The sequence below is a fragment of the Lissotriton helveticus genome, chromosome 6, assembly GCF_964261635.1.
Source record: "Lissotriton helveticus chromosome 6, aLisHel1.1, whole genome shotgun sequence".
Classification (NCBI taxonomy): Eukaryota; Metazoa; Chordata; class Amphibia; order Caudata; family Salamandridae; genus Lissotriton; species Lissotriton helveticus.
In genome coordinates, this window is record NC_136067.1 from 583,448,386 (window position 1) to 583,461,518 (window position 13,133).

At 40.6% G+C, this 13,133-nt stretch overlaps 1 protein-coding gene across 2 annotated transcripts in view; it reads left to right on the forward strand.

Annotated features, from left to right (window-relative positions):
* The window catches only part of FAM135A (family with sequence similarity 135 member A), a 938,545-nt gene that overhangs the window by 359,119 nt on the left and 566,293 nt on the right, over positions 1-13,133 (forward strand). For both annotated transcript variants that reach the window (XM_078648016.1, XM_078648017.1), the window contains exon 8: positions 4,328-4,454. In XM_078648016.1, the coding sequence (XP_078504142.1) occupies positions 4,328-4,454 (127 nt within the window). The remainder of the gene's footprint in view (positions 1-4,327; positions 4,455-13,133) is intronic.

The window sequence follows — 13,133 nt, forward strand, 5'->3', positions numbered from 1 at the left end:
TACCAAAGGGGATGATGGATGGAGCATTTGAGCAAATCAAACACTCACCCCCAGTCAACTGATCTGGGTTTAATCCATCATCATTCTTTAGCTCACTCCACCACCCCAGTTCAGACATGGCCATATGTAAATCAGTCTGACCCTGTGCCTCATGGGAACAGTCCAGCCCGAACTGTCAAGCCATGTCTTCCCTGGACCGGAAACAAGCATCCTGGGACCAGTTTCGGGTTCATAACCCTCATCAGCCAGGCTATCTTGAATCCAGTGGCAGAGTGAGCAAGGGACCCCATCTGGGCATACCCCGCAGTTGCGAGGCAGGTCTGGAGGACCTCCCCTCAGAACATAAAGATGGGACTTAGTCCAGTTGATCATAAATCCAGAATATCTGCAGAATATCGCCTATATATCTAGGACTGCCGTTAGTGATCGTTTGGGATAGGTTAAGTAGAGCAGCACGTCATCCGCATAAACCGAGATACAGTCCTCCCATCCAGGTGCCCAACGCATACTGTGGATAACCTGATCCCATCTGATCCACGCTGCCAGGGGTTCCAATGCTAACGCAAACAGAAGGGGGGAAAGCGGGCATCTCTGACATGTACCCCGACTCAACTTAAACGTGTCCGATTTTTATTAGTAGCCACTACTTGTGCCAGTTGCGCCGAGTAGAGGAGGCTTACCCACCAAATGAATTCTGGGGCGAACCCCAGTTTCCGGAGGACGGCGATAAGATAGGGCCATTCAACAGTGTCAAATGCCATGGTGGCAACTAGGGAGAATAGGATAGCTGGTTCCATAATCGTATCTGCTCTAACAATGACTCCGTGAACTTGGCGCAGATTTAAAGCCGTGTTACGGTGCGGTATTAAACCGGATTGATCTGGGTGTACCAGGTCAGAGATACTCTTGATTACTCGATTGGCCAACACTTTGGCTAGGATCTTAGGTTCGGCGTTTAGGAGGGAAATCGGACGGTAGGAGGCACAGTCAGTTTTGGATTTCCCCTCTTTGTGGATAGTCCCAATATTAGCTATTCGTTTGTCTATTGTCAATTCCCCTTTGTCCCTACTCTCTTCAAACATGGCTTTTAGATAAACGGCCACCTTATCAGGGTTAAGTTTATATAATTCAATGGGATTGCCGTTAGGGCCCAAGGCTTTTCCTGAATTCAGTGACCTGATCGCCTCCGCAATTTCGTCTGCTGTCAAGGGGCTGTCCATTAATTGCTGATCGGATAGGGAGAGGGTTGGGAGTGCTATGTCCATCAATAATTCAGTCGAGTCATCCTCAGTGTATGGCGCAGCAGTAGTGAACACAGCAGCAAAATGTTTAGCGAAGCGGTTTGCTATTTCTAGAGGGTCAGAGATGGAAATGTCATCAGCATCTTGCAAAACTGAGACAAGTCTGTTCGCCCATTCCCGCTTATCAAGCCATGCTATCAACTTCCCCGCCTTATCCCCCACGCCATGAAGCCTACCAAGCTTCTCTCTCCCAAGCGCTTTGGCCCTCTCTGTGACCAACGCCTTATATTTGTACTGTTTAAGGTGGAGTAGGTGGAGTGAATCTGGCGTGATCATTATTTCCATTGCCCTCTCTAGGCGGTAGATCTCGTCCTCTTTATTAGATATTTCCCTTTGTTGTTCTTTCTTTTGACCCGATGTTAATGAAAGAGCTTCCCCTCTAATTACTGTTTTAAATGCTTCCCAGAGCATCTGTGAGGAGTCCACTGTGCCCGAGTTTTCACTAAAATAAGTGTCCATAGACTTGAGAAGATCTTTGCGAAGTTTGGGATTACGTAGATATCAGGGGTTGATGAGGACAGTCCTACCCACCTTAGTCTGGTTCAACAGTATATGTACCCATAACGGTGAGTGATCAGATATACCTCTCGCCAAGTGTTTAATCTCATGGATAAGTGAGATGTAGGAGCCAGGAATCAGAATGTAGTCTAACCTGTACAGGCTACCATGGGCCGCAGAATGGAAGGTATGTTGTATTTTCTCAGGGTGAAAAGTGCACCAACTATCCACCAACCCCATGGCCTCCAGAAAGTCCGGCAGCCGTCTGCCAGATGGTCCCAATTCGCGCGGGGGTGTCGGTCCAGTCTACCTGAGCCCACCGAATTAAAGTCACCTCCCAGTAGCAGCACTCCCTCAGGCAATGAAAGGAGGGTTGTGCAAAGGTCCTGCAATGTGGTGATTTGTAGGCCAGGCAGAACGTAAACCGACATTAATGTAACTGTTTGTCCCTTCCATGACCCAGTGATACCTATATACCGGCCCCTGTTATCAGCCCACATGGACTCCACATTAAAGGGGAATGTGTTTTTTCGCATGATACCTACTCCCCTTGAACTTGTCGTAAACCCAGAATGAGCCACCAATTTATATCCCCCTCTGCACATCGCTTTACACGTGTTGCCAATGAGATGAGTTTCCTGCAGAAGGACAACATCAGGGACCTGTTTCATGATATACGGAAGAACTATACTGCGTTTAACTTTATCTCTTACCCTGTTGACGTTCCAGCTCAAGATTTTTGCCCCTTTATCACACTGCGTATGCATCAAACTTAGTAGAGAGCTCCAACGCTTCCGCCACGCCTATCACCTTGCTTGTCGAAGAAAAAATTGCAATAACAACCAACAACAAATTCCCCCTCCAACAACCCCCCCTCCCTGCTTCCCTGCCCTCTGGATTTTAAACTGCCCATCTTGAACTGGCAGAGTGCCTGTCGCCCAAGTAATGTACTAAATGGAGAAAATGAGGGTGCTTGAAACCCCCGGCCTCCCCAACCCCCCCGCCCCCCCAATCCGGGAACATTCTACGTAACTCTGTGAGGAAAGTTATATTCTGTCTGTTACATTAGGTTCGACCCCGTTACCAGTCTCAGTATGTCCATTTGTGTCTTTTCATGAAGGTGTAGTTGGCACGAAGAAATTGCGAGTCATCTCCATCTTTCTTTCAACTTGCTTCTATGACACTGACATCTCCGATCTCAACCCTTACGGTTCTCCAGCCAGTCCGCTGCGATCTCATGGCTATCGAAAAACCACACCCTACCATCAACTTCCCACTCGGAGCTTGGACGGAAAGAGCATTGCATATTTAAGACCCTTGTCCCTTAGCAGTTTTTTCACTCCCAGAAATGACCAGGTCTTGGCCGCCCTCCAGGGACTCTATGAGCTCTTTCCACGATGAAAAATTTGCCAAGTCCTTTAGGTTTAAGATGTTGAAGTATAAGGTCTATCTTAAAAGTATATTGTTGCTGTAATGAGGAAAGGGTGGAATATATTTTCTTTTGTTAATGGTTGTAGTAGCAGGTAGCTGTGTAGCATGAAGAGCTAGATGAGAGAAGCTAACCTTGGAAAAACTTCTGGTGCTGGCTGGTACTGTGGAGCGTATATTGGGCTTATTAGGTACTTGAAAACATATTAGGTCCATCTAATTGCTCAAACCCTCATAGAATTTAAAGGCGCTTTTATGAAGTAGGCTATCTACCATAATAAACTTTTTCCCTCTTCTATCCCTCCATTATCCTTCTCATTCCAAATAACTGACTATCACTCAAATTGCTTTCATATTTCACTATACTAATATACCACTAATCCTTTATGGTTTCCGGAGTAGCGTGCAACTCGCTGATAAAGCGCTTTGAAACCTCATCAGGGGTAGTAAGCGCTATATAAATGCAATTACAATAGAATACAATAATAACCCCATGTATTTATAACTTCACTGGTCTGCACCTTGCTGTGCCGTCTCTCCTCAGTTTGTAGATGTTGATAAAAAGGCATGGGTTTACTAAACATCATCCTGTTGGTGATATTTTCTTTTGTACTATGAAAAATGTCACCGTCCCGTTTGCTTAGATTAAGCGATTGATTCCTGAATGTTCATCTGCTCTTGTCTCCCTCCTATACTTGCATATACAGTTAAGGGAAATATAAAATAGTAAATAAGTTAAGATCCTGGGAGACATTGTCCTTCACCATCTATCACCTGGCATTCAAGTATGTTGTTCTCATTGTGCAAATTTGAATTATTCATCTGGAGGTGATGTATCTGGCATATGCAGATACAAATATAACCACCACTTTTCTTGTTTGTGTTTTATGATGATTCCACTGAGGCAAATTAAAAGTGTTACACTCTTGTCAGTCAAACTCCCATTCAAATTACAACACATTATCAAATTACTTTTAAGTACTATATAGCAATAAAAAATAAATATATATATTTTGTTTCCTCACAGAGTTATTATTTGATTATATGATACTTACCTTTCATAAAAAGTGTGATTATTTTGTTTTTTAATTTTTGTTTAGCTTTCCGCGCCCAATGAAAAACACCTGGCTGAATAGAAATGCACCAGCCCAGAACAAGGACTCTGTGATTCCTACACTTGAAAGTGTGGTCTTTGGTAATGCCTACTCAAAGCAATTATCAGCAGATGTAAGAGTGTAATCTATTTGCTCTTCTATAATATTGATTTCGACCATTTTGATCAGCATTATTGTATTCTTATGTTAAGGGTGTTCAAATATATGTTATATTATGTTAGCAGAATGTTTTACTGTGCCACAAGTATATACTTGAGGTTACAGAGGTTCCTTGTTACAAATTTTCAAAATCACTTAACTCGCTTCTCAATTTGTGAACTTATCATGGAATCCGTTTCTGCATGCTGAAGAGTCCACAAAAACATTTCCAATATACAGACTTTAATTCACCTATGCACCTAGTGTCAAGAAAACATGTACACACTTGAAATACCTTTCTCCGCAAAACTAGTTTTGTTGGTGAATGCTGTACACTCCTTCATCTTCTCTTTATCATGAAATTCTTTAATCAGTGAAGGAGAGTGAGTCAGCTGTAGAGAGCCCATCTGGACCCCCTTTAAATGAAAAATAAAATTATAGCCCCTTTAGCTTGAAACACATGTATGCATTGCTTGGGGAAACAAACCTGTTGAAGACGTTTCCATTACAAATTTCAGTTTTATCTATAAGTCATTATCATTTTAAGCAAGTCTAAAAATCTTTGGAATCTGGATGAATTATGACTGGATTGATTACGTTAACACTGTATATTGCTTTAATCTTTAGAACAATTGTTACAGTATTGATTTGCCAAAGTAAAATGGTTGTGAAATTCCGAGATGGGCGTTACTGGTTTAACGTTTTCTTTTAAATGTTGTTATTGCCGCCCTCCCCTCCCCCCCCCCCTCCCCCAGTGCCGCCTTGGGACATTTATGTCCGTTCTAGAGACAGGGACGTACTTTTTGGTTTCAGTCTGTACTTCCGGTTTGCCATCTGCATCATTAGTCTTCGCAAGAGTTCTGTAGGCCGTTGCTGCATAGGCCGAAAGGAGCAGAGTCTGCTTATTCACCAGTTAGACGATTGTCTCATGAAGGTGAAGGAAATGCTCTTTATTTTTTATTTTTTGAACACATAGTTTATTGCGTCAAATGGCAAATACAGTGCAGGGCTCTGTAACCCAGAAGCCATCTGCTACAGTTGAAATACAAAAAATTATGCTTTCACATTTAATATACTTTTCATTAAAAAAAAAGGAAGGAATAATACAGAAACAGTAAAATACCCCACCAGCACTGTTGTATACTGCATCTCAAGCATCACTTCAAATCCCACCACATCAATGACAATTTTCGCTTAGATATTAGTCCTCTGCACCACCGTCCTGCCTGCTTCTCACAGTCCAGTAGCATCTGCAGCAGAAGTGGGCTCCAGATAAAGGCCTCTATAGTCCACTGTAGTATTATGGGTAAATATACCAAATAAATGTTAAATGTAATATTCTTTATTAGATAAAAGTTACATGCATCCTGTGAAGTCAAAGATCAGTCATCAAGTGACACAACGGATAACTACCGGAATGTCATGACATAAAATAGAATCTAGTGATATATGAATGAACACTACTAAACTCTAAATAATTAATTATTAAATATCACTTACTCGCTACTACACATCTTCCCTTTCACACAGAAAACAAAATTAATAAATAAATAATAAGCTAATAACAAACAAATTCATTATATCTTTCCGGTCTCTTTCCTATTCTCCCAAAGGATGTTTGGACAATGGGTGAAGGTTCATATCTATCGTGAGAATCATTGCAATTTTCACCAACAGAATCCTCATTAAAATTGTCAACAACCCTATCTTGAACAGTAGATCTATCATCATAACACCAGAATGGAGAACTACGTTGAGAAAATGGAACTGAGTCATTAACATCAGAATTTGCCAAAGCCAAACGACTCATATGCCAAGTTGCTCCATTGTCCAACGTAACAGTGTTTTGATGAATTTTAGAAATCCTCTTTGGTGAAGAAAATTTACTAAATCTTTAGACAGTTTTCTTGGATTTTTAACACAAACCCATTGGCCAATTTGTAAATTAGCAGGGTGAGTGCCATGTTTATTATCGTAATACACCTTATTTTTCATTTGAGAATTTGTTAAAGTACCTTTAACTTCATCTAGGTTGCAAAAAGACATGCCATTACGTTTCATCCATCCAGGATTAGTTTTAGAAAATGGTATCCTGCAACGCATTAAAGAAAAAGGACTCTTGCCCAAAGAAGGATGAGGGTAACACGGTAAGACCATAAAAAAATTTTTAGTCATCCCAAGATAATCTAGATTTCCTGCAAAGTTGCACAGTATCCTTAAGAATTCTCTTCAACCTCTCCACAACACCATTACAGGAAGGATGATAAAATGGAGTACAATTTTGCTTAATACCATTAATAGAAAGAAAATCCAACTTTTCATGTGACTTAAACTGTACTCCGTTATCAGTTGAAATTGAGGCAGGAAAACCTTCTTGAAGAAAAATAGATTCCAAAAGTTTAATCACAGATCTCATGTCAACTTTCTCTACTACTCTTAATTCAAACCATCGTGAAAACAAATCAACCAACACAAGAATGTATCTACTAGAGTCATTAATCCAAGTAATCGGACCAATTATATCCAAAGCTATGGATAATGCGTTCCCTTAAAGACGTAGGAGGAATTACTTTATTACCTCTCAAAACAAAATTGTCCTCAACAGTGAGTTCATCTCTGATCTCCCAAAACGGCCTTAAACTGTCTGACAAATCTTTTTTGTTCCGAATATTCCAACCATCAATAACTTTAGACTTCACTTCTGCCAATAATGAATCTGAAGAATCTGCATCTAACCAATGTTCTTTGGAAATGCTACTATCTGAACTTTCGCTAAAAATGATATTGGCTACAGAAAAATCATTCCATGTACTGGAATCAATTTTGGTCACTGGCATTGAAAGTCTGCTTAAACAATCGGCAATGACATTCTTAGCTCCAGGAACATACTGGACGTCAAATAAATAATCCTGAAGACGCATAGAGAGCCTGGCAATCCTTGCAGTAGATTTGTACAATCCATCAGTTGTCAATAATTTGGTAAGTGGCTTATGGTCACTTCTAACACTGAACTTTCCCCCAAAAATTTTCTAAAATGTTCCAAACTCCACACAACAGCCAACGTCTCTCTTTCAATAAAAGAATATTTCTGCTCAGAAGGTGTAAGGGACCTCGATGTGAATGCAACAATCATTTTGTTATTGTCCTCCTGAACACTACCTAAACCACTGGAACTCGCATCAGTAGTCACAATAGTAGGTAAAAGAGGATCGAAACCATGCAGATTTGGAGTATTACTAACATCTTTCTTAATCAAATCGAACGCTTGTTGACACTCATCAGACCATGAAAAAGAAACTTTATTTTTAAGCAAATTTCTCATAGCTTGAGTTTTGCTAGAAAAGTTACTAACAAATTTGGAATAAAATTCTGCCAAATCATGGAATGATCTTACTTCATCCTTGGTTTTGGGAGTAGGGGCATCTAAAATTGATCTGACCAGTTTTGTTTTAGGTCTAATACCAGATTTACCAAACTCTGACCCAAGTAAACAACCATGTTTTCGGAAAATTTGCATTTTGAAGCTTCAGCAGTTAGACCAAACTTGCCAAGAACTCGAAGTACTTCTTTGAGCCTAGAATCATGTTGGACAGAATCTTGGCCCATAATGAGAATATCATCTGGGAAAAATGTTATGCCAGACATATCCCTAAACAGTTGTGCCATCAATCTTTGAAACACCACAGTCGCAGAATCTAGGCCAAACGGCATTTGTTTAAAACAAAAACATCCACAGGGTGTGCAGAAAGTCGTAAGACTGCGACTGGAATGATGTAACCCAATTTGATGATAAGCTGTCGATAAGTCAACTGTAGAAAAATACTTGTATCCTCGAGTTAAAGACAGCATCTCGTCAATCCTTGGTAAAGGAAACTGGTCAACAATTATGTTGTCATTTAAATGTCTTAAATCGACACATAAACGGATTTTTCCATTAGAACGTCAAACGACAACCAATTGAGAAACCCATTCAGACGCTTCAACAGGTTCAATTATTCCACATTCTTGTAGTTTAAGCAATTCTGTCTTGACTTCATCTCTTACAATTAAAGGTATGTGTCTCACCTTGTGTATTTTGGGTACTGAATTGTCTTTTAATCTAATACGGTGAGAAAAACCTGTAAGCTTACCAATTGTTCCCTGAAAAAACATTGGGAAATTCTTTCACAACCCAGTTTTTAGTTGCTTCACTTTCACAAGCCACAAGAACCTGCCCTGGACTGTTTGGATCAAGAATTATGTTCAACGCCCGTTGGTCCTTCCAACCTAACACGGAAGGACCATCTACGGCAACATACAGTTTACAAACAGCAAAGCGACTTTTAAAGTAAAAAACCAAAGAGCGAAAACCCAATAAATCAATTTTATCTCCTGTAAAACTTTCTGGCAATACATCAGGGGATTCTAAATGTGGGCCAAGGGCATTGACTAAATTTGATTCCCACACATTTCTAGCAATAATGATGAAGGGAGATCCTGAATCTGCAGCTACCTGTAATGGAATTGCACCAAATGTAACTATACACAAAGGTTTACTACTATCTTTGCTCTTAATATTTAAAACAATATTACATTTTCTATGATCAGGAACATCAGATTCACATGACTCCGAATCAAAATCACTTTCATTCAAACAAGAAACGTTTGGATTTTGGGTACTTTTCTTTTTGCAAGACTTCTTAAAATGCCCTACAATACCACAATTGGAACATTTTGCGGATCTAGCAGGACATTTATCAGAACTGGCATTGTGAGACTTACTACCACAGCGAAAACATGCAAATGAAGTAGAGTCAAACTTATTACATTTAGGTTTAGATGATTTTTTTAAATTGGAAGTGTTGTTTGAATATTGTTTTTTCTTTGAATCTTTTCCTTTTTTAGTTTCTGAAATATTGTTCACTGAAGTAGAGGATTCATTTTGTTCAGAAATAGCCTCTGAACTCCTTTCAGATAATTCGGCTTTTTTGACAAGAGTAATAAAATCTTTGAGGCTGGAATCACCTTCAATCCATAGTCGGTCTTGTATTCCTTTCTTTTTTTAACAAACCACAACTTCGTCCCTTATTAGTTCATCGTGTAAAGACCCAAATTTACAAGGAGCAGCAAGGATTTTTAATGCGGAAACAAATTCTTCAACAGATTCATGCTGCAGTTGCTTCCTTTTAAATAAAGCCCTTCTAGTAACACCAATGCTGTCATGTATTCCTATAGGTTCTGAATCGATCCCCCTATTCCTGACCCTATTCTAGTTAAACAAACCAACAAGTTAACTAGCAGTCAGCCCATGAGGCAGAAAACCCCCATGATGCAGATACCGTTATCTGACGCAGTCACACTACGGCACAGGAACGTGTTATCTGATTAAGTCATAACGCTTGCGATCTAATTAGACAAGCGATATTCCTCCAGCCCCTGATAAGGCATACGGAGTTCTCATAACAAATCAAACCTATGACAACCTGGGCAAAACCCTGCGGCCATTGTTTTGATTTCACCGAGAACTTCAGTAAAAGAATGTGCTAACGAGCAAGTCGTATGACATCTTTATTGACGTATCTATGTCCATCCTTACGTCAATCTCGGCACCTTAAAGGTATAAATATTACCGATCTTGCCCTATGCAAACACACGCGTGGTGACGAGACGGAGCAGCCATACTTGCCGAAGCCAAGAGCAGAGCAGACCCCGCTGGCAGCAGCCCCGCCTTCCTGATGCGCTGAGAGACGCGCTGCTTTCTCCTGCCGAGAATCCAGCACCGGCGTTTCTGGGTAGCCCTCGCAGGCAGCCTGGAATATCGAGACCAGAGAAAGAGATACCATTCCTCATTCATCCTAACTTCCAGGTACAGAACTGAATAACCCCTCACAGAGAATTCTTTAGTTATTCACTTGGCAAAAACAAACTTAACTTAAACTGTAACTTTCTATTCCCGCCCACGTATTAGGCTTAGGTCAGGTACACGGGGTAGGCGTATCTAGAAACACCAGTTGAGCACGTTTAGTCAAATGTATATGTGTATGTAATATATTTTATTCATTTTAAAACATCTTATGGCTTAGAAACCATATCAATGTTTTTACAGTATTATTTTATACTATTGCTTTTAATGTATGCACTTTACTTAACAATAAGTATTGCAATAATATCGATCCATTTCTCTTGTATGAGAAAAGAGACTGATCAATAAATAACACCTTTTTATTGAACACGCCCGTCTCTTCCTTTTCTCTACATTCTGATGAGACTAAGAATGCACGTACTGACTGAGTAAAATAAATTGCCTTTTGTTCACACGACTCTCGAGATATACTCTTGATTAGGGGAGAGCAAAGTTGTCATGTTCTATGGTTGTCAGAAACTAAATCCCTTCTTGTCTAATCAGGGAAGTTAAGTCCTCCTTGAACATTCGAGAAAGTTTCTAGTGAACTCTGAGCTAAGCTGGCAAACCCAAAACTTTAAGTCTAGTATCGACAGTAGTAGACCTAGTTAACGTCTGGCCTAGGCCTTTACTGCTGTAGGTATTATTCCAATGCGCAGAGCCTATTGGGATGATAGGAACTACACTACATGGCGCCCAACGCGTTTGGAAAGGGCGATAAAACTAACGTAAGACATTTAGAGTAACTCAGTCGTGCTTTCTCACTCAGACCCCTTTTCCCAAATACTCCAAAGACGTCTGGAGTGGGTGAAAGGTTATATCCGCCAGACCTCGCAGGAGGAACCTCCTATGTATGGTTCTTGGTATAGTCAACATTGAAGGATACACTGTTCCAAAATATTGTGCATCTAACCTTTGTTTCCATAAGAAACCTGATCTGCAAACAAACAAAGAAATAACCTTCAGGACAGTAAAATGTCAGACAATGAAGAAGAAAGAGAGGCAGTTAGATTAGCAGCTGAACTCGCAGCGGCTGATGCTACCATGCAAGACGCAGACCCGGATATAATACTCATCCCGGTCATTAAAAGGAAATCTATAACCATGAAACTTATAGAAAATGGACTGACACCTAGAGGTGGCACAGTCATATTCGTAATTGAGGCACACGAATATCGGCAGACAGAGGTATACTATTCATGGATACATTTTCCAGCAGCAAATGCTGTAACAAAGTACTTCCACTATTACAAAATAGAGGAACCTCCTAATGAGTACACTCCTTTCGAGGAGGTGGAAGTACCACTCAAATTTCAAGAGCATTTGCTCTTATTTGATGGCGCCCTAAAACATAATAATCACATCACCAGGCTCAGTCCTTTAGGTAGACCAGGAGCAACGTGGCCGGTCCTAGCCGGATACACACCACATCCAGACATCAATGGGATGTCTGCAGCAGAGCTGTTAACACAGCTAAAACAATTAATAAAAATTCATAGACAATTAGTTCAGTATGTGATGCGGACATCAACAATTCAGCCAGCGATTAAACTTCCACAGCTGACCCCTCACCAGGGGAACACAAATAAAATTACACCACAGAACATCCAATCCTGCCTAGGTAAAGTACCGGCTAAACGGGAACAAATACCATTCTGGCTAGCGCAAAAAATTACCCAAATAGAGGCGGTGTTTCCTGACACCACCCCGCTAGAAAAGCACAGGATTCTGACTATCTGCCTTCCAATGGGAATCGCACCACACATTGAGGACTGTGACACTTGGGGTACAGTCTTTGCTTCCATCTACACAAAAACGCACGGTGTTCCATCCATTTCGGTAATACCAGATGTGCTAAAACAAATTCAAGATGAATATGGACCTGAACCCGCTTTAACTCTTGGTATGAAATTACTAAAAGACTTCAAGCAGGTCTCGGCTATATTATTAGCAAACATAAAGGGAGAAGCAGCAAACGTGGCGATCCGCCAGAGGTTAAAAGAGACAGATATAGCAGACCAACCAGCTGAAATTGCCAGAATCATAGAAAAATCCTATGAGGAACTAGGTAGAGATAGTTTAGGTGGAATACCAGTAAAACCACAACTGATTGAAAGTCCAGAAAAAATATTTTTTAATAATAATTCACCAAAAAAGAACTGGGATGGAAACAAACAATCCAATCCTAAAGAAAAGAAATTCCAGTCCAGAGGAAGGTCTCCTAGGCGAAGAGAAAAATCTCCGAACCAAAGACACAGGTCACCCCAGAGTGACCCCTCTGGGAAAAGATATAACCTTAGAAATAGGGATAATATAAAAAAGCCTGATAGATATCAAGACATTGATACACGTCCCTCTCAATCTTTTCAGACTTCCTCGCAGAAATCGGAAAGAAGAGGACGATCAGAACAAAGAGAAGAGCACACCAAGTCCAAAGACAAGGAACCTGCTCAGCTAAAAAAGAAATTACAATTTCCAAAAAAGAAGGTAGCCAGTATCAAGGTAGTTAACAATGCCGAGAATACTGAGGACACAACTGAAAAACGGAGAGTGGGCTCAGACAATGCTAGACAGCGCAGCAGAAGTGAGCATAGCTCGCAAAGTCCTTATGAATCATCTGGAGACAGTGGACACGAATGAATATCTTCAAGTGGAAACTGCTGACACCAGAGTTAGCAAACCTCACAAAATATACGAAATAACATTGCGTATAGAGGGAGATAAGACTAGGAAAATAAGGGGACTATTTTGGGATAATCTCTCCAAGGGCTA